This window comes from Heptranchias perlo, unplaced genomic scaffold (assembly GCF_035084215.1).
Source record: "Heptranchias perlo isolate sHepPer1 unplaced genomic scaffold, sHepPer1.hap1 HAP1_SCAFFOLD_1620, whole genome shotgun sequence".
NCBI lineage: Eukaryota > Metazoa > Chordata > Chondrichthyes > Hexanchiformes > Hexanchidae > Heptranchias > Heptranchias perlo.
Window position 1 is genome coordinate 3,376 of NW_027138882.1, and position 27,649 is coordinate 31,024.

Here is a 27,649-nt window from a genome sequence, read left to right on the forward strand (position 1 = left end):
CTCATCCGAGCGCCTCCAGCGGGACGTAAGGCGCACGCGCGCACTGGAGCAGAGCTCCGCGGATCCGCTTCCGGTGAGTGAGGGAATCAGGGAGAACCTAAGGAGGGGGAGAGGAGAATGAGGGAGGAGGGAGAGGAGAATGAGGAGAATGAGGGAGGAGGGAGAGAGGATGTGAGGGAGGGAGAGAGAGAGTGTGGAAGGAGGGAGAGAGAGAGTGTGGAAGGAGGGAGGGAGGAGAGTGGAGGGAGGGAAGGAAGGAGAGGAGATGTGGAGGGAGGGAAGGAGAGGAGAGTGGAGGGAGGGATGGAGGAGGGAGGGAAGGAAGGAGAGGAGATGTGGAGGGAGGGATGGATGGAGGAGGGAGGGAAGGAGAGGAGATGTGGAGGGAGGGATGGATGGAGGAGGGAGGGAAGGAGAGGAGATGTGGAGGGAGGGATGGATGGAGGAGGGAGGGAAGGAGAGGAGATGTGGAGGGAGGGATGGATGGAGGAGGGAGGGAAGGAGAGGAGATGTGGAGGGAGGGATGGATGGAGGAGGGAGGGAAGGAGAGGAGATGTGGGGGGGGGACAGAGGGAGGCACAAACACATCCTCCCTCCACCAATCCCTTCAGTGTTACTTCATTGGCTGTAAAGTGCTTTGGCAGTTGCTGCATTCATGAAAGGCATTGTAGAAATTCAAGTTCTTTATAATAAGGTACTTGAAAACTCCCGGTCACGCCATCATAGATGTAATAACCACATAGTACTTACATTGACACAGATGATTCTGGGATTTTAACACATTATAGTTCTGTATTCAGGTTGATCACACCTTTGAATCCTTTCCGATGCCCCGTGTAATTGCGGTGTCCGATGCCCCGTGTAATTGCGGCGCCCGGTGACCGATGCCCGGTGTAATTGCGGCGCCCGGTGCCCGATGCCCCGTGTAATTGCGGTGCCCGATGCCCCGTGTAATTGCGGTGCCCGATGCCCCGTGTAATTGCGGTGCCCGATGCCCCGTGTAATTGCGGTGCCCGATGCCCCGTGTAATTGCGGTGCCCGATGCCCCGTGTAATTGCGGCGCTCGATGCCCCGTGTAATTGTGGCGCCCGATGCCCCGTGTAATTGCGGCGCCCGGTGTCCGATGCCCCGTGTAATTGCGGCGCCCGGTGTCCGATGCCCCGTGTAATTGCGGCGCCCGGTGTCCGATGCCCCGTGTAATTGCGGCGCCCGGTGTCCGATGCCCCGTGTAATTGCGGTGACCGATGCCCTGTGTTTTTTTTGCATCCTCAGTACGATGGCTGCTGCTGCCACAGAGAATGTCCTTCAGACCAAGAGCAGCCGGACGATTCTGGTGCGGCATCTTCCCGCTGAGCTAACGCGGAACGAGAAGGAGGAGCTACTGAAATATTTCGGAGCGCTATCAGTGCGAGTTTTATCAGACAAAGGAAGACTGGTATGAACACAACAAAAGTGGCTTAACTACTGTAGAAGGGTGCTGTTTGTTCATCCTCACTCATATTCATAACAACGTATAGTCTCTCTCTTTTAAACCTTAGGGTATGGTCGTGTAGTGGTTGCGTTACTAGACTGGTAATACATAGGACTGGACTAATAATTCATCAATCCTACCATGAATTTGAATTCAGTTTTTAAAAAAAAAAATCCTGGAAATAAATAGCTGGTATCAGTAGAAGTGACTATGACTGTCGTAAAAACCCGACTAGTTCACTAATATCCCTTTAGAGACGGAAACCTGCCGTCCTTACTGGGTCTGGGCCTATACTAGGTGTCAGCCGTGGCTCAGTGGGTAGCACACTTGCCTCTCAGTCAGAAGGTCGTGGGTTCAAGTCCCACTCCAGAGAATTGAGCACATAATCCAGGCTGACACTCCGGTGTAATACTGAGGGAGTGCTGCACTGTCGGAGGGTCAGTACTGAGGGAGTGCTGCACTGTCGGAGGGTCAGTACTGAGGGAGTGCTGCACTGTCGGAGGGTCAGTACTGAGGGAGTGCTGCACTGTCGGAGGGTCAGTACTGAGGGAGTGCTGCACTGTCGGAGGGTCAGTACTGGGGGAGCGCTGCACTGTCGGAGGGTCAGTACTGAGGGAGTGCTGCACTGTCGGAGGGTCGGTACTGAGGGAGTGCTGCACTGTCGGAGGGTCGGTACTGAGGGAGCGCTGCACTGTCAGAGGGTCGGTACTGAGGGCGTGTGGCACTGTCGGAGGGTCGGTACCAAGGGAGTGCGGCACTGTCAGAGGGTCGGTACCAAGGGAGTGCGGCACTGTCAGAGGGTCGGTACCAAGGGAGTGCGGCACTGTCAGAGGGTCGGTACCGAGGGAGTGTGGCACTGTCGGAGGGTCGGTACCGAGGGAGTGTGGCACTGTCGGAGGGTCGGTACCAAGGGAGTGCGGCACTGTCAGAGGGTCGGTACTGAGGGAGTGTGGCACTGTCGGAGGGTCGGTACTGAGGGAGTGCTGCACTGTCGGAGGGTCGGTACCAAGGGAGTGCGGCACTGTCAGAGGGTCGGTACTGAGGGAGTGCGGCACTGTCGGAGGGTCAGTACTGAGGGAGTGCTGCACTGTCGGAGGGTCAGTACTGAGGGAGTGTGGCACTGTCGGAGGGTCGGTACCGAGGGAGTGCGGCACTGTCGGAGGGTCGGTACCGAGGGAGTGCGGCACTGTCGGAGGGTCGGTACCGAGGGAGTGCGGCACTGTCGGAGGGGCAGTACTGAGGGAGTGCGGCACTGTCGGAGGGTCGGTACCGAGGGAGTGCGGCACTGTCGGAGGGTCAGTACTGAGGGAGTGCGGCACTGTCGGAGGGTCGGTACCGAGGGAGTGCGGCACTGTCAGAGGTGCCACTTTTTGGATGAGACGTTAAACCGAGGCCCCGTCTGCCCCCACAGGTGGATGTAAAAGATCCCATGGCACTAGTTTGAAGAAGAGCAGGGGAGTTCTCCCCGATGTCCTGGCCAGTATGTTTCCCTCAATCAACACCTTTTTAAAAAAAAAATAACACAGATCACCTGGTCATTATCACATTACTGTTTGTGGGATCTTGCTGTGCCCTAATTGGCTGCTGCGTTTTCTGCATTACAACAGTGACTACAAAAGTACTTCATTGGCTGTGAAGCGCTTTGGGACGTCCTGAGGTCGTGAAAGGCACTGTATTAATGCAAGTTATTTCTTTGACCCCAGTACCACACCTTAACTGCCCTCTGAAGTGGCCACTCACTTGATACCCGCTAACAGCGGTTCAGGGAGAAGGCCCAGCACCACCTTCTCAGGGCAACTAGGGATGGGCAATAAATGCCGGCCTTGCCAGCGATGCCCACATGCCGAGTATGAATAAATCTTGTGATCAGAGAGGGGCACGCCAGTTTGCTGCAAACGCACTTGGTACAGGCTCAGTGCAGTCCTGATGCACAGAACCAGCTGCCAACAAAATGCTTTTGATAGTTTTCATAGTTTCTAACAGCAAGGTTTAAAGGGGAAAGTTTATGAATACATTGAATTACATAGAATTTACAGCACAGAAGCAGGCCATTCGGCCCATCTGGTCCATGCCGGTGTTTATGCTCCACATGAGCCTCCGCCCTCCCTACTTCATCTCACCCTATCAGCATATCCTTCTATTCCTTTCTCCCTCGTGTTTATCGAGCGTCCCCTTAAATGCATCTATTCTATTTGCCTCAACTACTCCTTGTGGTAGCGAGTTCCACATTCTCACCACTCTCTGGGTAAAGAAGCTTCTCCTGAATTTGTTATTGGATTTATTAGTGACTATCTTATGTTGATGCCTCCCCTGCAAGTGGAAACATTTTCTCCACGTCTACCCTATCCAACCCTTTCATTATCTTAATGACCTCTATCAGGTCACCCCTCAGTCTTCTCTTTTCCAGTGAAAAGAGTCCCATACTGTTCAGTCTTTCCCAATATTTTTGCTGCCACCCATTTGGTCAGTCCTTCCTTCGTTTTTTTGGTAAGAGTTTCACCTGAAAATAATCATCCACTTTAAGTAGTTTTTTTTCTCAATGGTGAGAAACTAGAAATTGTGAAGAAGCAATCAGATTTAGGAGGTGCATGTACACAAATCACTGACATGGCTTGGGTCTGGGCCAACATAGACTGACATGGCTTAGGTCTGGGCTAACATAGACTGACATGGCTCAGGTCTGGGCTAACATAGACTGACATGGCTTAGATCTGGGCTAACATGCTGACATGGCTTTGGTCTGGGCTAACATAGACTGACATGGCTCAGGTCTGGGCTAAACATAGACTGACATGGCTTAGATCTGGGCTAACATGCTGACATGGCTTGGGTCTGGGCTAACCTACTGACATGGCTCAGGTCTGGGCTAACACATACTGACATGGCTTAGGTCTGGGCTAATATAGACTGACACGGATCAACCGGATTGGGGCTGGGCTAGCATATACTGACACGGGTTAGGAATGGGCTAGCATATACTGACACGGGTTAGGAATGGGCTAGCATATACTGACACTGTTTTGGAATGGGCTAGCATATACAGACATGGTTTTGGAATGGGCAAGCATATACAGACACTGTTTTGGAATGGGCTAGCATATACAGACATGGTTTTGGAATGGGCTAGCATATACTGACACGGTTTTGGAATGGGCTAGCATATACAGACATGGTTTTGGAATGGGCAAGCATATACAGACACTGTTTTGGAATGGGCTAGCATATACTGACACGGTTTTGGAATGGGCTAGCATATACTGACACGGTTTTGGAATGGGCTAGCATATACAGACATGGTTTTGGAATGGGCAAGCATATACAGACACTGTTTTGGAATGGGCTAGCATATACTGACACGGTTTTGGAATGGGCTAGCATATACTGACACGGTTTTGGAATGGGCTAGCATATACTGACACGGTTTTAGAATGGGCTAGCATATACTGACACGGTTTTGGAATGGGCTAGCATATACTGACACGGTTTTGGAATGGGCTAGCATATACAGACACTGTTTTGGAATGGGCTAGCATATACAGGCACGGTTTTGGAATGGGCTAGCATATACTGACACTGTTTTGGAATGGGCTAGCATATACTGACACGGGTTAGGAATGGGCTAGCATATACTGACACGGGTTAGGAATGGGCTAGCATATACAGACACGGTTTTGGAATGGGCTAGCATATACTGACACTGTTTTGGAATGGGCTAGCATATACTGACACGGGTTAGGAATGGGCTAGCATATACTGACACGGGTTAGGAATGGGCTAGCATATACTGACACGGTTTTGGAATGGGCTAGCATATACAGACACGGTTTTGGAATGGGCTAGCATATACTGACACTGTTTTGGAATGGGCTAGCATATACAGACACGGTTTTGGAATGGGCTAGCATATACTGACACTGTTTTGGAATGGGCTAGCATATACAGACACGGTTTTGGAATGGGCTAGCATATACTGACACTGTTTTGGAATGGGCTAGCATATACAGACACGGGTTAGGAATGGGCTACCATATACAGACACGGTTTTGGAATGGGCTAGCATATACAGACACGGGTTAGGAATGGGCTAGCATATACAGACACGGTTTTGGAATGGGCTAGCATATACTGACACGGGTTAGGAATGGGCTAGCATATACTGACACGGGTTAGGAATGGGCTAGCATATACTGACACGGGTTAGGAATGGGCTAGCATATACAGACACGGTTTTGGAATGGGCTAGCATATACTGACACGGTTTTGGAATGGGCTAGCATATACAGACACTGTTTTGGAATGGGCTACCATATACTGACACGGTTTTGGAATGGGCTAGCATATACAGACACGGGTTAGGAATGGGCTAGCATATACAGACACTGTTTTGGAATGGGCTACCATATACTGACACGGTTTTTGAATGGGCTAGCATATACAGACACGGGTTAGGAATGGGCTAGCATATACAGACACTGTTTTGGAATGGGCTACCATATACTGACACGGTTTTGGAATGGGCTAGCATATACAGACACGGGTTAGGAATGGGCTAGCATATACAGACATTGTTTTGGAATGGGCTACCATATACTGACACGGTTTTGGAATGGGCTAGCATATACAGACACGGGTTAGGAATGGGCTAGCATATACAGACAGTTTTGGAATGGGCTACCATATACTGACACTGTTTTGGAATGGGCTAGCATATACAGACACGGTTTTGGAATGGGCTAGCATATACAGACACTGTTTTGGAATGGGCTAGCATATGCAGACACTGTTTTGGAATGGGCTAGCATATACAGACACTGTTTTGGAATGGGCTAGCATATGCAGACACTGTTTTGGAATGGGCTAGCATATACTGACACTGTTTTGGAATGGGCTAGCATATACAGACACTGTTTTGGAATGGGCTACCATATACTGACACTGTTTTGGAATGGGCTAGCATATACAGACACGGTTTTGGAATGGGCTAGCATATACAGACACGGTTTTGGAATGGGCTACCATATACTGACACGGTTTTGGAATGGGCTAACATATACAGACACGGTTTTGGAATGGGCTACCATATACAGACACTGTTTTGGAATGGGCTAGCATATACAGACACTGTTTTGGAATGGGCTAGCATATACAGACACGGTTTTGGAATGGGCTAGCATATGCAGACACTGTTTTGGAATGGGCTAGCATATACTGACACGGGTTCGGACTGGACTGGTGATTACATGCACTGACACGCTCTGTCCTGGTTCGGGGTTGTGTCTAGACAGATCCTTTGGGGGGTGAGGTAATGATATTCCTGATTTAAGTAGCAAGAAAAACATTCTATTTTCAGAACACCGATCATTTGACAATGTTTTTCTTTTGCAGAAACGTACAGCTTTTGCTACTTTTTCATCTGCCCAGGCAGCAGCAAAGGTAGGCCATACGTTAAACACTGTGTGCTTACCGGGAGCTCGAGTTTGAGATGGTTCAGGAATGGCCTGTTACGATCTCTATCGGTAGGAATGTGGCTATATTCGAGTGTTAATCCTTCCACAGTTCCAATTGTCTCAGTAAATGAGAAGGACACAAAGAACAAAATGATGAGGTGAGGTGTCTCTCTCGCGCTGGCATCAAGGGTTCAATGTGAAATGAGTTTGGCCGGTCTCAATCCAGTTTATGTGGGAATGGGGCCCCTAGCACAAGGCTGACCTTGATTTAGTCATTTCAATCAGAAGATTAACACACTGGTGCTGTGGTGGGGAGGCGTAGAACTCTTCTGCCTTTGGGACTGAGATGCGTTATTGGGGAAAATGTGAGGGAGCGTTACCTTGTATCTAATATAGATGTCAGCCGTGGCTCAGTGGGTAGCACTCTCGCCTCTGAGTCAGCAGGTCCTGGGTTCAAGTCCCGCTCCAGAAACTTGGGCACATAATCTAAGCTGACACTCCCAGCGCAGTCCTGACTGAGCGCTGCACTGTCGGAGGGGCCGTCTTTCGGATGAGTCTTTAAACTGAAGCCTCGGGTGGACGTGAAAGAAATAGGCCCACCGCTGCCTTCTCAAGGGGCAACTCGGGATGGGCAATAAAAGCCGGCCTTGCCAGCGATGCCCACATCCCCAGAATGAATAGTAAAAACAAAATCCGCAGCCGTGGGCACTGGCCGGGGACAGGATGTGAAGCCGCTCGGTGCCTGCTCGCGCACACAGGGAGGAGGCCGACCCGACTGTGGTACCAGAGCGCACTCGTGAGCCAATCCCCGATCAGGAGGCAATGCCTTGAGAAGGGAGACTGGAGAAGCTGGGATTGTTCTCCTTAGAGCAGAGAAGGTTAAGGGGAGATTTAATAGAGGCGTTCAAAATCATGAAGGGGTTTTTGATGGTGAGTAAGGAAGAAACTGTTTCCAGTGGCAGGAGGGTCGGTAACCAGAGGACGCAGATTCTAGGAAATTGGCAAAAGAAAAAGAGGGGAGATGAGAATGTTATTTTTACGCGGCGAGTTGTTCTGATCTGGAATGCGCTGCCTGAAAGGGCGGTGGAAGCAGATTCAATAATAAATTTCAAAAGGGAATTGAATAAATACTTGAAGGGGAAAAAATTTGTAGGGCTATGGGGAAAGAGCAGGGGGAATGGGACTAATTGGATAGCTCTTTCAAAGAGCCAGCACAGGCTCGATGGGCCGAATGGCCTCCTTCTGTGCTGTGACATTCTATGATTCTAGATAAAAACAGAAAATGCTGCAAACACTCAGCAGGTCAGGCGGCATCTGTAGAGAGAGAAACATGGTTAGAGTTTCAGCTCGATGACCTTTCATCAGATCTGGTACGTCATTGACCTGAAACATTAACCCTGTTTCTCTCTCCACTACCTGACCTGCTGAGTGTTAACGATATTCTCTGTTTTTATTTCAGATTTCCAGCATTCGCCGTATTTTGCCTTATGATTCCAGACAGTTGATTTAAACGAGGAATATTAAAGCGAGATTAGATATGGTGACATGTGAAGAGTGCCAGCAACAGACTCGATGGGCCAAATGGCCTGTTTCTGTACTGTAACAATCAAGGATTCGATGTATTTGTCACTTTGGACACATCTCCTACCCTTCCAGCTGTCAGGTAAACTGCTGACCGATAGTCCAAGGTCGAGGGTTATTTAGAGACTAATTCCCTTTATGGTTGAACGTTGTAATTTGCAAGTCACCAAATCAGAGAGGTCTCTTCAAACGACTCCTGGCCTCTTGCACATCCCCCATTTCCTCCGCCCCACCATTGGCGGCCGTGCCTTCAGCTGCCGAGGCCCCGAGCTCTGGAATTCCCTCCCTAAACCTCTCCCCCTCTCTCTCCTCCTTTAAGATGCTCCTTAAAACCTACCTCTTTGACCAAGCTTTTGGTCACCTGTCCTAATGTCCCCTTGTGTGACTCGGTGTCAGATTTTGTCTGATTTACGCTCCTGTGAAGCACCCTGGGACGTTAAAGGCGCTATATAAATGCAAGTTGTTGTTGACGTGAACCTTTCAGTCCCCTTGGTCATAGAACTAAACAGAGAAACGGCCACTCTTTGCGTGTTGTGTCTGTAGTCTGACTCGAGGGAGTGAATGCAGTGTTGAGTTACTCTGTAATGTGCTATTTTCAGGCTCTGACCAGGTTGCACCAGTTAAGATGCCTGGGCCACACTTTGGTGGTGGAGTTTGCGAAGGAGCAGGAGCATGTAGAACTTCTGGACCAACCGCTATTCTCCGACAAAAGCAAACTGTACGTACTTCGTAATCAATCATTTCAGTATCTGCCGACTGACAGCTGTGGTGTGCAGTGTACCGGGGACGGGTGTGAGTGGGTTAGATGCTGGCCTTTCACCTCTTGAGATCTGGGCTCAAATGCACCCCAGCTCAGATATTGGGCCTCTGGCTGTGAGGGGCTCCTTCCTACCCTGACATGAGACGGGCTCTTAATCGGGTGTCAGCCGTGGCCCAGTGGGCAGCGTTCTCGCCTCTGAGTCAGAAGGTCGTGGGTTCAAGTCCTACTCCAGAGACTTGAGCACATAATCCAGGCCGACACTCCCAGTACAGCGCCGAGGGAGGGGCCGCGCCGAGGGAGCGCTGCGCCGTCGGGCGGAGGCGAAAGATCCCACGGCCACTATTTCGAAGAGGAGCAGGGGGAGTCCTCCCCGGTGTCCTGGCCAATGTTTATCCCTCAACCAACATCACTAAACCAGATTATCTGGTCATTATCACATTTCTGTTTGTGGGATCTTGCTGTGCGCAAATCGGCTGCCCTGTTTCCGACATTACAACAGTGACCACACTTTAAAAAGTATTTCACTGGCTGTAAACCACTTTGGGACGCGTGCGAGGTCATGAAAAGCGCTATATAAATGCAAGTTCGTTCTTTTATCGAATTCCTAGTGGGACGGCAGCACGCAAACTCTTTCCAATTAGATATGATTTGGCAGTCTCACTCTGTTTCCACAGGAGGGCAGCAAAGGGTGGTCTGAGGTTGGAGCAGAGCGAGGGGGAGAGCTTCACTCCGTCACCTTGCTGTGCAATCTGTCCCTCACCTCAGTGCCTGAAAGAGTTCTGTGCCCCAGGCCCTCACCATCCCTCCCTCCCTCACCTTATCTCTGTAACCTCCTCCAGCCCGACACCCCTCCCTATCTCTGTAACCCCCTCCAGCCCTACACCCCTCCCCATCTCTGTAACCCCCTCCAGCCCAACACCCCTCTCTATCTCTGTAACCTCCTCCAGCCCAACACCCCTCCCTATCTCTGTAACCTCCTTCAGCCCCACACCCCTCCCTATCTCTGTAACCCCCTCCAGCCCTACACCCCTCCCTATCTCTGTAACCCCCTCCAGCCCTACACCCCTCCCCATCTCTGTAACCCCCTCCAGCCCAACACCCCTCCCTATCTCTGTAACCTCCTCCAGCCCAACACCCCTCCCTATCTCTGTAACCCCCTCCAGCCCTACACCCCTCCCTATCTCTGTAACCCCCTCCAGCCCTACACCCCTCCCCATCTCTGTAACCCCCTCCAGCCCAACACCCCTCCCCATCTCTGTAACCCCCTCCAGCCCGACAACTCTCCCCATCTCTGTAACCCCCTCCAGCCCAACACCCCTCCCTATCTCTGTAACCCCCTCCAGCCCAACACCCCTCCCTATCTCTGTAACCTCCTTCAGCCCCACACCCCTCCCCATCTCTGTAACCTCCTCCAGCCCTACACCCCTCCCTATCTCTGTAACCCCCTCCAGCCCTACACCCCTCCCTATCTCTGTAACCTCCTCCAGCCCTACACCCCTCCCTATCTCTGTAACCTCCTCCAGCCCGACAACCCTCCCTATCTCTGTAACCCCCTCCAGCCCTACACCCCTCCAGCCCGACACCCCTCCCGATCTCTGTAACCTCCTCCAGCCCTACACCCCTCCCTATCTCTGTAACCCCCTCCAGCCCAACACCCCTCCCTATCTCTGTAACCCCCTCCAGCCCTACACCCCTCCCTATCTCTGTAACCCCCTCCAGCCCGACACCCCTCCCCATCTCTGTAACCTCCTCCAGCCCTACACCCCTCCCTATCTCTGTAACCTCCTCCAGCCCAACACCCCTCCCTATCTCTGTAACCTCCTCCAGCCCGACACCCCTCCCTATCTCTGTAACCCCCTCCAGCCCGACACCCCTCCCTATCTCTGTAACCCCCTCCAGCCCTACACCCCTCCAGCCCGACACCCCTCCCTATCTCTGTAACCTCCTACAACCCTCTGAGATCTCTGCGTTCCTCCAATTCTGGCCTCTTGTCCATCCCCCACTCTATTTGCTGCAACATCGGCCGTGCCTTCAGCTGCCGAGGCCCTAAGCTCTGGAATTCCCTCCCTAAACCTCTCCCCCTCTCCCCTTCTCTCTCCTCCTTTAAGACCCTCCTTAAAACCCACCTCTTTGACCAAGCTTTTGGTCTCCTGTCCTAATATCTCCTTATGTGGCTCGGTGTCAAATATTGTCTGATTTACTCTCCTGTGAAGCGCCTTGGGCCGTTTTACTCTGTTAAAGGGGCTAATAAGCGCAAAATGTAGGAATGTTCCAACCAAAAAATAAATGATTAATAAAAGAAGGGTTTCAGGAGGTCATGTTTGGGCCACAGACTGTCTATTAAACAGCTGAACAGATGTGCTGAGATGGGATTCTGTTACATTCACTGCGGTTGGGAGGCTGCACATTTGTACAAGTTCCTTTGTCATCAGACAGATAGTGAATTATTATAAATGGTCAAATGTTTTGTCACAACTTTGATTTTTTAAAAAAATGTTAAGACACAATCGTGACATACTTACATGTCAGATCTGAGACATTACTACGATAGATCCCCCGTATCAGCCAGGTATCAACTGTGGCTCAGTGGGTCATTCTCTCACCTCTGAGTCAGAAGGTCGTGGGTTCAAGTCCCACTCCAGAGACCTGAGCACAAAATCCAGGCTGACACTCCCAGTGCAGTACTGAGGGAGCGCTGCACTGTCGGAGGGGCAGTACTGAGGGAGTGCTGCACTGTCGGAGGGGCAGTACTGAGGGAGCGCTGCACTGTCGGAGGGGCAGTACTGAGGGAGTGCTGCACTGTCGGAGGGTCAGTACTGAGGGAGTGCTGCACTGTCGGAGGGGCAGTACTGAGGGAGCGCTGCACTGTCGGAGGGGCAGTACTGAGGGAGTGCTGCACTGTCGGAGGGGCAGTACTGAGGGAGTGCTGCACTGTCGGAGGGTCAGTACTGAGGCAGTGCTGCACTGTCGGAGGGTCAGTACTGAGGGAGTGCTGCACTGTCGGAGGGTCAGTACTGAGGGAGTGCTGCACTGTCGGAGGGTCAGTACTGAGGCAGTGCTGCACTGTCGGAGGGTCAGTACTGAGGCAGCGCTGCACTGTCGGAGGGTCAGTACTGAGGGAGTGTTGCACTGTCGGAGGGTCAGTACTGAGGCAGCGCTGCACTGTCGGAGGGTCAGTACTGAGGGAGCGCTGCACTGACGGAGATGCAGATAAGACATTAAACCGAGGCCCCGACTACCCTCCCAGGTGGAAGTTAAAGACCCCATGGCCACTATTTCGAAGATGAGCTGGGGACTTCTCCCACATCACTAAAAATAGATTATCTCTTCATTTATCACAATGCTGTTTGTGGGATCTTGCTGTGCGCAAATTGGCTGCCATGTTTCCTACATTACAACAGCGACTACACTTCAGAAGTATTTAATTGGCTGTAAAGCGCTGTTACATCCACCTGAGACGGGGCCTCAGTTTAACATCTCCTCCAAAGTACAGCACCTCTGACAGTGCAGCGCTCCCTCAATACTGCACTGGGAATGTCAGCCTGGATTATGTGCTGAAGTCCCTGGAACATAAGAACATAAGAAATTGGAGCAGGAGTAGGCCAATCGGCCCCTCGAGCCTGCTCCGCCATTCAATAAGATCATGGCTGATCTGATCCCAACCACAAATCTAAAGAACACAAGAAGTAGGAGCAGGACCCGGCCTCACAGCCCCTGGGCCCTCTCCGCCACCCACAGGGCATTGACCGATCCGAACTCAGCTTCATGTCCAATTTCCTGCCCGCTCCCCATAACCCCTAATTCCCTTTACTTCTAGGAAACTGTCTATTTCTGTTTTAAATTTATCTAATGATGTAGCTTCCACAGCTTCCTGGGGCAGCAAATTCCACAGACCTACCACCCTCTGAGTGAAGAAGTTTCTCCTCATCTCAGTTTTGAAAGAGCAGCCCCTTATTCTAAGATTATGCCCCCTAGTTCTAGTTTCACCCATCTTTGGGAACATCCTTACTGCATCCACCCGATCAAGCCCCTTCACAATCTTATATGTTTCAATAAGATCGCCTCTCATTCTTCTGAACTCCAATGAGTAGAGTCCCAATCTACTCAACCTCTCCTCATATGTCCACCCCCTCATCCCCGGGATTAACCGAGTGAACCTTCTTTGTACTGCCTCAAGAGCAAGTATGTCTTTTCTTAAGTATGGACACCAAAACTGGATGCAGTATTCCAGGTGCGGTCTCACCAATACCCGATATAACTGCAGCAATACCTCGCTGTTTTTATATTCTATCCCCCTAGCAATAAAAGCCAACATTCCGTTGGCTTTCTTGATCACCTGCTGCACCTGCATACCAACTTTTTGATTTTCTTGCACTAGGACCCCCAGATCCCTTTGTACTGCAGTACTTTCCAGTCTCTCGCCATTAAGAAAATAACTTGCTCTCTGATTTTTCCTGCCAAAGTGCATAACCTCACATTTTCCAATATTATATTGCATCTGCCAAATCTCCGCCCACTCACCCAGCCTGTCTATATCCCCTTGCAGGTTTTTTATGTCCTCCTCACTCTCTACTTTCCCTCCCATCTTTGTATCATCTGCAAATTTTGATATGTTGCACTCGGTCCCCTCCTCCAAATCGTTAATATAGATTGTAAAGAGTTGGGGACCCAGCACCGACCCCTGTGGAACACCACTGGTTACTGGTTGCCAGTCCGAAAATGAACCATTTATCCCAACTCTCTGCTTCCTGTTCGATAACCAATCCTCCACCCATGCCAGAATATTACCCCCAATCCCGTGATTTTTTTATCTTAAGTAATAATCTTTTATGTGGCACCTTGTCGAATGCCTTCTGGAAGTCTAAATACACTATGTCCACCCTGTACGTTATATCCTCAAAGAACTCAAGCAAATTTGTCAGACATGACTTCCCCTTCATAAAGCCATGCTGACTTTGTCCTATTAAATTATGCTTATCTGAATGTTCCGTTACTGTCTCCTTAATAATAGACTCCAAAATTTTACCCACCACAGATGTTAAGCTAACTGGCCTATAATTTCCAGCCTTCTGCCTACTACCCTTTTTAAATAACGGTGTTACATTGGCAGTTTTCCAATCTGCCGGGACCTCTCCTGAGTCCAGGGAATTTTGGAAAACTATCACCAAAGCATCCACAATCCCTACTGCCACTTCCCTCAAGACCCTAGGATGGAAGCCATCAGGTCCAGGGGATTTATCCGCTTTGAGTCCCATTATTTTACTGAGTACCATCTCCTGAGTGATTTTAATCGTATTTAGCTCCTCCCCCCGTAGAGTCCCCTGTTTGTCCAGTGTTGGGATATTCTTAGTGTCCTCTACTGTGAAGACTGAAACAAAATATTTGTTCAGCATTTTTGCCATCTCCATGTTTCCCACCATTAATTTCCCGGTCTCATCCTCTAAGGGACCTACGTTTACCTTAGCCACCCTTTTTCTTTTTATATAACTATAGAAACTCTTGCTATCTGTTTTTATATTTTTTGCTAATTTCTTTTCATAATCTAACTTCCCTTTCTTAATCAATCCTTTAGTTACTTTTTGCTGTCTTTTGAAGAATTCCCAATCTTCTATCCTCCCACTAAGTTTGGCTACCTTATATGTCCTTGTTTTTAGTCGGATACTATCCTTGATTTCTTTACTTCGCCACGGATGGCTGTAATTTCTTTTACACCCTTTTTTCCTCAGTGGAATATATTTATTTTGAAAGTTGTAAAATAACTCCTTAAATGAACACCACTGCTCATGTACCGTCTTACCCTTTAATCTATTTTCCCAGTCCACTTTAATCAATTCCGCTCTCATACCATCATAGTCTCCTTTATTCAAGCTCAGTACGCTTGTTTGAGAATCAACCTTCTCACCCTCTAATTGGATATGGAATTCAGCCATGTTGTGGTCGCTCGTTCCAAGGGGATCCTTAACTAGGACATTATTAATTAATCCTGGAGTGGGACTTGAACCCACAACCTTCTGACTCCGAGGCTAGAGTGTTACCCACTGAGACACGGCTGACACCTAACAGAAAGTCAAATTTACCCACGGTTTCTGTGCAGTTTAAGCACATTTAACCAACTAGAAAGAAACAGTTTTTCTTGACTTGTGTTCTGTTAATTGCACATCTCCGAATAAAGCCGAGTCTCCTTTAGAAAATTCTGGAACTTGCCTGGAAGAACTTGAGTTTTGACATCAAAATTGACGTGGGTAATTTCTATTCTAAATGTTTTTTTCTTTCCTGGTTTTGTAGATCTTTGTGTATTTTAATTTGTTTCTGTTTCAATAACTTAAGTCAAATATTAGGCTCGTCACCTCAGTGGGCACTCACGTGTCGTATTAAGGGAGCGCTGTATTTATCTCAGGTGTCGTCCTGTGTGCAAGATAATAAACCAGGGTCTGTCTGTCCATCAAAGTAGACGTTCAGGATCCCAAGAAGCCGGCCGTCCTCGGTGTCTGGCCCACGTTCTTCTTTCCAATGACACCGTCAAAAAATAAAACAGATTATCCGGCCATTCATTTCATTACTGTTTATGGGATCTTGCTGTGCACAAATTGGCTGCGGTGTTCGCAGACACTGCCCTTGAAACTCGTGTGTGGAAAAACTCTCCTCTGTTTCCACGTGTTGTGACGCGGTGCTTTATAAAATGGCAGGTCTTCCTCCATTTCTTTTTTCCCCCTAATTTTTTTTTAATCTGCTTGTGTTTGTAGTGCGGATAAGACTTTGAGCAGCAAAGACGAGAAGCGGGTTCTGAAACCAAGAGTTCCAGTTATCGAAAATGGGATCGCACCGAGCCTCGGGTTAGTAGCACGACTTGAAACCGTGGGCCACCTGGAACTGGTCCAACGGTGATGTTCACTCAATTCTCCGCTAACAGCAAGATCAGATTTTAGGTGTCAGCCGTAGCTCAGTGGGCAGCACTCTCACCTCTGGGTCAGAAGGTCGTGGGTTCAAGTCCCACTCCAGAGACTTGAGCCCATAATCTAGGCTGATACTCCCAGTGCGGTACCGAGGGAGTGCCGCACTGTCGGAGGGGCGGTACTGAGGGAGTGCTGCACTGTCGGAGGGTCAGTACTGAGGGAGTGCTGCACTGTCGGAGGGTCAGTACTGAGGGAGTGCTGCACTGTCGGAGGGTCAGTACTGAGGGAGCGCTGCACTGTCGGAGGGTCAGTACTGAGGGAGTGCCGCACTGTCGGAGGGTCAGTACTGAGGGAGTGCTGCACTGTCGGAGGGTCAGTACTGAGGGAGTGCTGCACTGTCGGAGGGTCAGTACTGAGGGAGTGCTGCACTGTCGGAGGGTCAGTACTGAGGGAGTGCTGCACTGTCGGAGGGTCAGTACTGAGGGAACGCTGCACTGTCGGAGGGTCAGTACTGAGGGAGCGCTGCACTGTCGGAGGGTCATTACTGAGGGAGCGCTGCACTGTCGGAGGGTCAGTACTGAGGGAACGCTGCACTGTCGGAGGGTCAGTGCTGAGGGAGTGCTGCACTGTCGGAGGGGCAGTACTGAGGGAGTGCTGCACTGTCGGAGGGGCAGTACTGAGAGAGCGCTGCACTGTCGGAGGGGCAGTACTGAGAGAGCGCTGCACTGTCGGAGGGTCAGTACTGAGGGAACGCTGCACTGTCGGAGGGTCAGTACTGAGGGAGTGCCGCACTGTCGGAGGGTCAGTACCGAGGGAGTGCTGCACTGTCGGAGGGTCAGTGCTGAGGGAGTGCCGCACTGTCGGAGGGTCAGTACCGAGGGAGCGCTGCACTGTCGGAGGGGCGGTACAGAGGGAGCGCTGCACTGTCGGAGGGGCGGTACTGAAGGAGTGCTGCACTGTCGGTGGGGAGCCATCTTTCAGATGAGCCGTTAAACCAAGGCCCCGTCTGCCCCCTCAGGTGGACGTAAAAGATCCCGTTGCACTATTTCAAAGAGCAGCAGGCCAGTTCTCCCTGTGTCCTGGGCCAAAATTTATCCCTCAACCAACATCACTAAAAAAAAACAGATTATCTGGTCATTATCACATTGTGGGAACTTGCGGTGCGCAACTTATCTGTCACGTTTCCTGCATTACAACAGTGAACACACTTCATTGGCTGTAAGGAGCTTTGGGACGTCCCGAGGTCGTGCAAGGTGCTATATAAATGCAATTTCTTTCTTTTCATATTTCCACCTCTAATGCTGATTTATTGCTGATCTCAGGGGTTTACTATCCCTGTAACCCTCCCACGCTCCTGTGATCTGTGCTTCGTCGGTGTGACATCAAGTCATGGAATCATACAGCACAGAAGGAGGCCGTTCAGCCCATCGTTCCTGTGCTGGCTCTTTGATGTGAGGTTAGAGCAGGTTGGACTAATTGGACAGCTCTTTCAAATTGTGTTTCATGCGATTGATATGATGGTGTAGGATTTATTTTAATACAGTTTCTGTCATTGGGTAAGGCAATCCTTTTGGCTTGCTGCAATTTTATCAGATTTCAGAAAACAGGTTTTTTTTTTAAAAAAAGTTATCACCGTGAGGCTGCACCGGGGGAAATGTCTTTGGATTCTGATGTGGAGATGCCGGTGATGGACTGGGGTTGACAATTGTAAACAATTTTACAACACCAAGTTATAGTCCAGCAATTTTATTTTAAATTCACAAGCTTTCGGAGATTTTCTCCTTCCTCAGGCAAATGTTCTGGCCTTTGCACAGCAACCCTTGGATTGATGCTGCATCCATCCAGGCCGGGTACCTGTCAAAACTTGGGCTGGCACAACTACCAGGGCTTAAAGGGTTAAATTGAAAGATCAGGTTGCATAAACTAGGCTATCGAGTATAGAGGATTAAGGGGTGATTGAATTAAAGTGTTTAAAATGATTAAAGGATGCAATAGGGTAGATAGAGAGAAACTATTTCCTCTGGTGGGGGAGAGTCCAGAACCAAGGAGGCGTAATCTTAAAATTAGAGCTCGGCCGTTCAGGGGTGATGTCAGGAAGCATTTCTTCACACAAAGTGGAGTGGGAATCTGGAAAACTCCCCCCTGCTCCCCCCCCCCCCCCCCCAAAAAAAAAAAAGGGCTGTGGGTCAATTGGAGCTCTCTAGACTGAGAGCGATAGATTTTTGTTGGGTGAGGGTTTTTCGAAATATGGAGCATAAGTGGGTAAATGGGGTTGAGGTACAGATCAGCCGTGATCTGATCGAACGGCGGAGCAGGCCCGAGGGGCGTAAATTACCTCCTCCTGTTCGTACGTTCCAAACTCAACATGCACTGACATCGAGGACGAACATACGCCCAGGATTGTGCCCGCAACGTGAAATCAGTCCCCAGAGTAGTTAACAACCCCAGACACTTGGCAAAGCGTGCTCGTCATCACGATTTACCGTACAATGTATCACATACACTCTACACTAAGGCAATGTATATCAAACTAGCCAAAGCATAATGGCAAATTTAAAACTCGAATGGTTACAGTGCCACAGTCTATCCCGCAAAATCTTCTATCTAAACTTAATATATTAAACTTACACCTTTGCCCACTAAATTCCAATGTCCACATTTATAATTGAATTGCCTATGTAAACTGCTCTGGAATTCCCTCCCTAAACCTTTCCTCCTCCCTACCTCTCTCTCCACCTTTAAGACGTTCCTTAAAACCGATCTCGTTGACCAAGCCTGCCCTAATATCTCCTTATGTGGCCCAGTGTCAAATTTTGTCCGGTTACACTCCTGTGAAGCGCCCTGGGACGTTTTACTACATTAAAGGCACTATATAAATGCAAGTTGTTGCTGTTGTAAGCTTGTCACCCTGCAGCGCCGCCATTGGCGGGATGGGGTAGTACAGCATGACCAGTTTACATAGGCAGTTTCCATTATAAATGTGGGCCTTGGATTTTATAAAGGGAATGAATAAAAACAAGGACCTAATGTATGGGTGGTTATCATAGAATCATAGAAAGTTACGGCACAGAAGGAGGCCATTCGGCCCATCGTGTCCGTGCCGGCCGAAAAAGAACTATCCATCTTAATCCCAATTTCCAGCACTTGGCCCGTAGCCCTGTAGGTTACGGCACTTCAAGTGCATATCCAATGAGTTGAGGGTTTCTGCCTCTACCACCCTCGTCAGCTCCCCTCTAATCCTTCTACCAATTACTTTAAATCTATGCCCCCTGATCACTGATCCCTCTGCTAAGGGAAATAGGTCCTTCCTAGCCACTCTATCTAGGCCCCTCAAAATTTTGTACACCTCAAATAAATCACCTCTTCTCTGTTCCAATGAAAACAACCCAAGCCTGTCCAATCTTCCCTCATAGCTAAAATTCTCCACCCCTGGCAACATCCTCGTAAATCTCCTCTGTACCCTCTCTAGTGCAATCACATCTTTCCTGTAATGTGGTGACCAGAACTGTTCACAATACTCAAGCTGTGGCCCAACTGGTGTTTTATACAGTTCTAGCATAGCCTCCTGCTCTTATATTCTGTGCCATTGCTAATAAAGGAAAGTGTCCCGTATGCCTTATTAACCACCTTATCTACCTGTCCTGCTACCTTCAGGGATCTGTGGACATGCACTCCAAGGTCCCTCTGTTCTTCTACATGTCTCAGTATCCTACCGTTTACTGTGCATTCCCTTGCCTTGTTTGCCCTCTCCAAATGCATTACATCACACTTCTCCGGATTGAATTCCATTTGCCACTTTTCTGCCCACCTGACCAGTCCATTGATATCTTCCTGCAGTCTACAGCTTTCTTCGCTATCAACCACAAGGCCAATTTTTGTATCATCTGCAAACTTCTTAATCATGCCCCATACAGTTAAGTCTAAATCATTGATGTAGACCACAAAAAGCAAGAGACCTAGTACTGAGCCCTGCGTAACCCCACTGAATAGAGCCTTCCATCACAAAAACACCCGTCGACCATTACCCTTTGCTTCCTGCCGCTGAGCCAATTTTGGATCCAATTTGCCACTTTCCCTTGGATCCCATCTGCCATGTGGGATCTTGTCAAAAGCCTTGCCAAAATCCATGTAGACCACATCAAACGAGCTACCCTCATCGACCCTCCTTGTTATCGCCTCAAAAAAATTTAATCAAGTTAGTCAGACACGACCTTCCCTTAACAAATCCGTGCTGACTGTCCTTGATTAACCCGTGCCTTTCTAAATGACAATTAAAACAGGCTGAATTACACCTGGTCCTATTCACTACTCCAAGAAATGGCTTATCGGTCAGCTTCCTTGTTGCCATGGGCTTGTTTAATATCTGGGTGTAGTTTTTGGCAGGTCTGTCGTTACGAAGCTGTGCGATGCTCAGTTCTGCCTTGGGGCGGGGGATTTGTCCCGTTTTGTTTTGCAGGCTGACCTTTCCCGTGAATCCGTGCCTGAAATACCTGTATCCACCGCCCACCAGCGTGATTCTGGCCAATATTGCAAACGCCATGGCAAGTGTGCCCAAGTTTTATGTGCAGGTAAAGTAATCGGTTTATAAATGTTTTTTTAACATTTCAATGCAAGGAAGTCTTTAGCATTTTGGTTTAGTTGAATTCTTAAGTTGAGAAGTGCACTTTACAAAGTCTAGTGTTTTGAAAGGGGATCAAAGTTTGTTCAGTCTTGTTTTTCATAGAATTACATACAATTTAACAGCACAAAAACAGGCCATTCGGCCCAACAGGTCTACACCGGTGTTCATGCTGCACACGAGCCTCCTCCCTCCCCTCTTCATCTCACCCTATCAGCATATCCTTCTATTCCTTTCTCCCTCATGTGTTTATCTAGCTTCTCCTTAAATGCATCTACACTATTCACCTCAACCTCTCCTTGTGGTAACAAGTTCCACATTCTCACCACTCTCTGGGTAAAGAAGTTTCTCCTGAATTCCCTATTGGATTTATTAGTGACTACCTTATATTTATGGCCCCTAGTTTTGGTCTCCCCCACAAGTGGAGACATCTTCTCTCCGCCTATCCCTCAACCAACATCACTGAAAAAACAGATTATCTGGTCACTATCACATTGCTGTTTGTGGGATCTTGCTGTGCGGAAATTGGGCTGCCGCGTTTCCTACATCACAACGGTGACTACACTTCAAAAAAAGTCCTTCATTGGCTGTGAAGCGTTTTGGGATGTCCTGAGGTCATGAAAGGTGCTGTAAAAATGCAAGTTCTTCCTTTAGAGTCAGTGGCTTGCGTTCTTATAGTACTGAACATCTTGCAATTTTACTTACAGGTCCTGCATCTGATGAACAAAATGAATTTGCCTGCTCCGTTCGGACCCATCACTACCCGCCCTCCGATGGTAATCTGCTTGATTTAGAGTCATTTTCTACGTATGAGTGGAGTGAAAATAACAATATGCGGAGAATTCGAAGCATCTGCAGAGTGTGCAAGGTTATTGAAGGGGTTTTGATAGAGTAGATGTGGAGAAACTGTGGCAGGACGGTCGATAACCAGAGGACACAGCTTTAAGATAATTGGCAAAAGAACCAGAGGCGAGATGAGAATTTTTTTTTACACAGCGAGTTGATCTGATCTGGAATGCACTGCCTGAAAGGGCGGTGGAAGCAGATTCAATAATAACTTTCAAAAGGGAATTGGATAAATACTTGAAGGGGGAAAAAATTTACAGGGCTATGGGGAAAGAGCAGGGGGAGTGGGAGTAATTGGACAGCTCTTTCAAAGAGCCAGCACAGGCACTGTGGGCCGAATGGCCTCCTTCTGGTGCTGTATGATTCCGTCTGCTGAGACTGGGGAGTTGAGCCCCACGTTTTGAGTCCAGGGTATTTTTTATTTTTGTTGCAAAAGCAGTAGGAAAAGTTTTGGAAATAAAAGCAGAAAATGCTGGGAGCCCTCAGCAGGTCAGGCAGCGTCTGCGGGGAGAGAAGCAGAGGTCAGGTCAACGTTTCTGCTCAATGGCCCTTTCGTCAGAACCGTGGGATGTTACAGATGAAGGGAGGTGGGGAACAAATGACCGCAGGTGCACAGGAAAAGAAAAAAGTGAGCTGCAAAGTGATTGGGGTTGAGTTTGATTTTGGGGGACTGATCTGGGGAGCGTGTTGGTCGGGTGTCCGTTCCGGGGTGGCGGGGGTGGTGGGGGCGACGAGAGAGGCCCCTCCCTCTCGCTCCTCCAGGATTTTGAAGCCCCTGTCTCGTTTAAATTCGCCAGGCGAGCTGCGGGGGAGCCAAACGGGAGTCCCGGTTCAGCTCGCCTGGATCAAGATTGGGCCGGTGTGGCCGCCAGCAAGGTACGTCACGGTGGGGGAGGGAGAGAGGGCGTGATCGCGATCGAGATTATTTTCGTGGGCCCCGGAGGAACACCCTTGCGCAGTAATTATTCAACACTTTCCTTTGCCCGGGCCTCATCGTTTCCATGGCCTGTGGAATTGCTCAGAGTGAGCACGGCGCAGACTCCCGATCAGTGGCGATCCGGGTCTTATTTTTACATCATGATTTCCATATTAGAAGGGGCCTGTCGTCTGAATCAGGCGGGCGCTTTGGACACCTGGGGGGGTAGGCCCCTTTCAAAATGGCGCCTGCGGGAGTTAACCGGGGGGGCGGTAAGGCTTCCGACCCCGTTTGCAGACCTTTACCGCCCCGTCACGCCTGGCAAAGGGCGCTCAAAATGCATCCCCATTAAATGGAGAACAGGAGATTATTAAATGGCAGAAGTGATGGCCGGGAAAGATGTAAGGAGAGAAATAAAAGACCTAATAAGAGGCCCAGAAGACGTGCGAATGGCAGAGAGGGGAGGGAAGGTTGGAGAATCCGGCAAAGCAGAGCAGGCCCCAGTGTCCCGGGAGTGAGTGAGGTGGAAGATAAAGGGCAGGTGGACACCAGGTGCACTGACCCACCCGTCGGTTGTAGGGAGTTTCTCCCCCCCTCCCCCCCCCCCCCCCCCCCTCTCTCGAAGCGCCAGCTTCCCATCCCCGGAAGTGCCGGGTGCAGTGGTTGAGGTCATAAAGTTTTTTTAAAAAAATATTTTGAGCTAGTTTTCGTTCCGTCGCTAACGTGATGAATTCTTAAACTATCTCTGCTAGTACGAGGAATACTTTCCTGCTCCACCGCCCATGCCTCCGTTACCTCCCGAGGAGCCCCCTCTGCCAGAGGAAGAGATGGACGTCTCGAGTGAGGAAGAATCAGAGTACGAAAGTGGGAGTGAAGAGGACAAAGAGAGGTGGGTAAAACGACAAGAAGTTGCATTTATGTAGCGCCTTTAACCTGGTGAAACGTACCAGGGCACTTCACGGGAACGCAATCAGACAAAAAAAAAAACCGACATCGAGCCAAAGAAGGAGACATTAGGCCAGCTGACGACAAAGTTTGGTCAGAGGTTTTAAGGGGTGTCGTAAGGGAGGAGGGAGAGGTTTAGGGAGGGATTTCCCGAGCGTTAGGGCTTAGACAGCTGAAGGTACGGCCGCCGTTGGTGGGCTGGAGGGAGTGGGGAGGTCGCATAAATGCGGGTGATCCCAGCCACTGCCGTGCAGCTCCGAGGCAAACAGAGGCCTAGGAACAGGGCTCCAATCCAAACTCTCAACAAAACTCTCCTTAGAGCAGAGGAGGTTAAGGGGAGATTTAATCGAGGTGTTCAAATTCATGAAGGGTTTTGATGGAGTAAATAAGGAGGAACTGTTGCCAGTGGCAGGAGGGTCGGTAACCAGAGGACACAGATTTAAAGTAATTGGCAAAAGAACCAGAGGGGAGATGAGGAGAATTTTTTTTTACGCAGCGAGTTGTTCTGATCTGGAATGCGCTGCCTGAAAGGGCGGTGGAAGCAGATTCAGTAATAACTTTCAAAAGGGAATTGGATAAATACTTGAAAGGGAAAAATTTGCAGGGCTACGGGGAAAGAGCAGGGGGAATGGGACTCTTTCAAAGAGCCAGTACAGGCACGATGGGACGAATGGCCTCCTTCTGTGCTATAAGATTCCATAAGAGGCCAGAAATGGAGGAACTGCACGAGAATTTGTGAATTTACTCTTCCTCTTCTCCGTTCGGGTCCCATGCTTTCCCGGTCCCTGTGCAGATGAGCTGCTCCAGTCGTACTTGACCATCCCATCTCATCATCCAGCCATGGTTTGTCTTTTTTGCCTCCTTCGTGACCTGTTACCATTCACTTTTCCACCCCCTCTCCCCCAACAACAACTTTCCATGTTTGTTCCTGAGTAATGAGAGTAGATTCTGGGATGGCACCAGGGATAAAGAGGTTACGGTTATAAGTTTTCACCAACGATGAGAAAATTATTGAGTGATCCAATAGAGGTCTTCAAGATTATGAAGAGTTACAACAACAACAGCTTGCATTTATATAGCGCTTTTAATGTAGTAAAACGACCCAAGGCACTTCACAGGAACGTTATTAAACAAAATATGACACTGAGCCACTTGAGGAGATATTAGGTCAGGTTGGTCAAAGAGGTAGGTTTTAAGGAGCATCTTAAAGGAGGAGAGAGGGAGAGAGATGCAAAGGAAGGTTTAGGAAGGGAATTCCAGGCCTTCGGGCCGAGGCAGCTTAAAGCCATTGGTGGAGTGAAGAAAATCTGGGATGTACAAGAAGCAAGAATTGGAGGAGCACAGAGATCTCGGAGGGTTGTAAGGCTGGAGGATGTTACAGAGATGGGGAGGGGCGAGGCCATGGAGGGATTTAAAATTGAGACATTGCTGGACCGGGAGCCGGTGTGGGACAGCGGGCCCAGGGGTGATGGGTGAACAGGACTTGGTGCGAGTTAGGATACTGAGATGTATATGATGGACTGCGTCCATTGGTTATCAAGATGGGACATGGCAGACATTTTAAGGTAATTACAATAAGAATTAAAGGGATAGGTAGAGAAAAATTCTTTACACTGAGGGTTGTGAGAATGTGGAGTTTACTCTGCCACAAACCATTGTTGAGGAAGAGTCCTTAAACTCTTTTCAAGAAACAATCCAATTCTCTTAAAAGGATAAATATTCCAGGATATGAGGCGTAAGCAAAGCTAGGAAATTACAGTAAACATTTATAAATCACTGGTTAAGCCCCAGCTAGAGTATTGTGGCCAATTCTGGACACCACACTTTAGAACACAAGAATTAGGAGCAGGAGTAGGTCATACGGCTCCTCGAGCCTGCTCCGCCATTCAATCAGATCATGGCTGATCTTCCACCTCAACTCCACTTTCCCGCCCGATCCCCATGTCCCTTGATTCCCCTAGAGTCCAAAAATCCATCTATCAGCCTTGAATGTACTCAACGACTCAGCATTCACAGCCCTCTGGGATAGAGAATTCCAAAGATTCACAACCCTCCGAGTGAAAGGATGTCAAGGCCTTGGAGAGGGCGCAGAGGAGATTTACTAGAATGGTACCAGAGATGAGGAACTTCCGTTAAATGGAGACTGGAGAAGCTGGGATTGCTCTCCTTAGAGCAGGGAAGGTTCAGGGGAGATTTAATAGAGGTGTTCAAAATTGAGGGGTTTTGAGGAGTAGAGAGGGAGAAACTGTTTCCACTGGCAGGAGGGTCGGTAACCAGAGGGCACAGATTTAAGGTAATTGGCAAAAGAACCAGAGGAGAGATGAGTTTTTTTTTACACGGCGAGTTGTTCTGATCTGGAATGCGCTGCCTGAAAGGGCGGTGGAAGCAGATTCAATAATAACTTTCAAAAGGGAATTGGATAAATACTTGAAGGGGAAAAGTTTGCAGGGCGATGGGGGAAAGAGCAGGGGGAGTGGGATTAATTGGATAGCTCTTTCAAAGAGCCGACACAGGCACGATGGGCCGAATGGCGGCCTTCTCTGCTGTATGATTCTCTGATTCTAAGCAGGAGAGGGATTAGAGTAGGTGGCTCATGGGTCAGATTTGGTGGGCCCGATGCCCTGTTTCAGTGCTGGAACATTCTGATTCTATGTGTCTACAATCTGTTGTTTTTCTCACCACGATCAGCTCAGAAACTGCTCACGTTCCCCACTGCTAGTTCAAGGACCCTCTGATTAATGTTCCGACACGTGTTCGTAGCACCATATGGTTGCTTCAGTTGGTGAAAGAAAGACAGACTTGCATTTATATAGCATTTTTCACAACCTCAGTGTTAGTTGTATCCATATGATTTATATCAATTAGTGTTAATTGTATTCAGGTGGTGCATATCATAGAAACATAGAAAATAGGAGCAGGAGTAGGCCATTCGGCCCTTCGAGCCTGCTCCGCCATTCAATGTGATCATGGCTGATCCTCTATCTCAATACCATATTCCCGCTCTCTCCCCATACCCCTTGATGCCTTTTGTGTCTAGAAATCTATCTAGCTGCTTCTTAAATATATTCAGTGACTTGGCCTCCACAGCCTTCTGTGGTAGAGAATTCTTTATAATAGACTCTAGCATTTTCCCTACTACTGATGTTAGGCTAACCGGTCTGTAGTTCCCTGCTTTCTCTCCCTCCTTTTTTTAAATAATGGGGTTACATTTTCCACCCTCCAATCTGCAGGAGCTGTTCCATGATCTATAGAATTTTGGAAAATGACAACTAATGCATCCACCATTTCCATGGCTACCTCTTTTAATACTCTGGGATGCAGATTATCAGACCCTGGGGATTTATCGGCTTTCAGTCCCATTAATTTCTCCAGCACTTTTTTTTACTAATACTAATTTCCTTTAATTCCTCCTTCTCACTAGTATCAATTGGGGGGGCTCTCGTATTCATTTATATGAGAGCTTATCTAGGGGGTGCACGGTGGGTAATGTGGACCTCTGTGAATAAAGGCTTGGAAGCAACTGAAGACCAGGCTCTATTATTCTATCCTTCACCACCTGGCCATCCAATTTATTACACTTAGAACGTCACAAAATGCTTCACAGCCAATGATGTACTGTTTGAAATGTACTCGTTGTTGTAATGTAGGCGACATGGCAGCCAATTTGTGCACAGCAAGATCCCACGCAGTTTTGACTTAGTTTGATGTTGATTGAGGGATAAATAGTGGCCAGAACACTGGGGAGAACGCCCCTGCTCCTCTTCGAAAGAGTGGCTGTGGGATCTTTTACATCCATCTGAGAGGGCAGACGGGGCTACGGTTTAACGTCTCATCCGAAAGACGGCACCTCGACAGTACTCCCTCAGTACTGCACTGGGAGTGTCAGCCTGGATTTTGAGCTCATGTCTGTGGAGTAGGATTTGAACCCATGAACTTCTGATTCAGAGGCGAGAGTGCTGCCCACTGAGCCACGGCTGACACCAAAGGGATAGGTGGTGATTTGGGGAAATATCTTAAGACTAAAAACGTTTTCTTTTCCTCTGAAGAATGGTACGCTTGATGGGACTAGCCTCACTTCCACCAAAACGGACGCAGAAGAAAAAACGGGTTTCTGTCAGAAAACGGCCCAGATTAAAGGACCTGATTAATGTACCAAAAGCACCGACTCAAAG

General features: G+C 48.9%; 1 protein-coding gene across 1 annotated transcript; it reads left to right on the forward strand.

Moving 5' to 3' along the window:
- On the forward strand, positions 1–27,649 carry LOC137309341 (RNA-binding region-containing protein 3-like; the record flags this gene model as incomplete). Its single annotated transcript, XM_067977599.1, has 9 exons — positions 1–73; positions 1,273–1,435; positions 6,857–6,904; positions 9,099–9,217; positions 16,003–16,092; positions 20,609–20,720; positions 21,478–21,546; positions 23,285–23,421; positions 27,524–27,649. Coding segments are annotated over exons 2-9 (860 nt in total), but the record flags the coding sequence as incomplete, so codon positions are not given.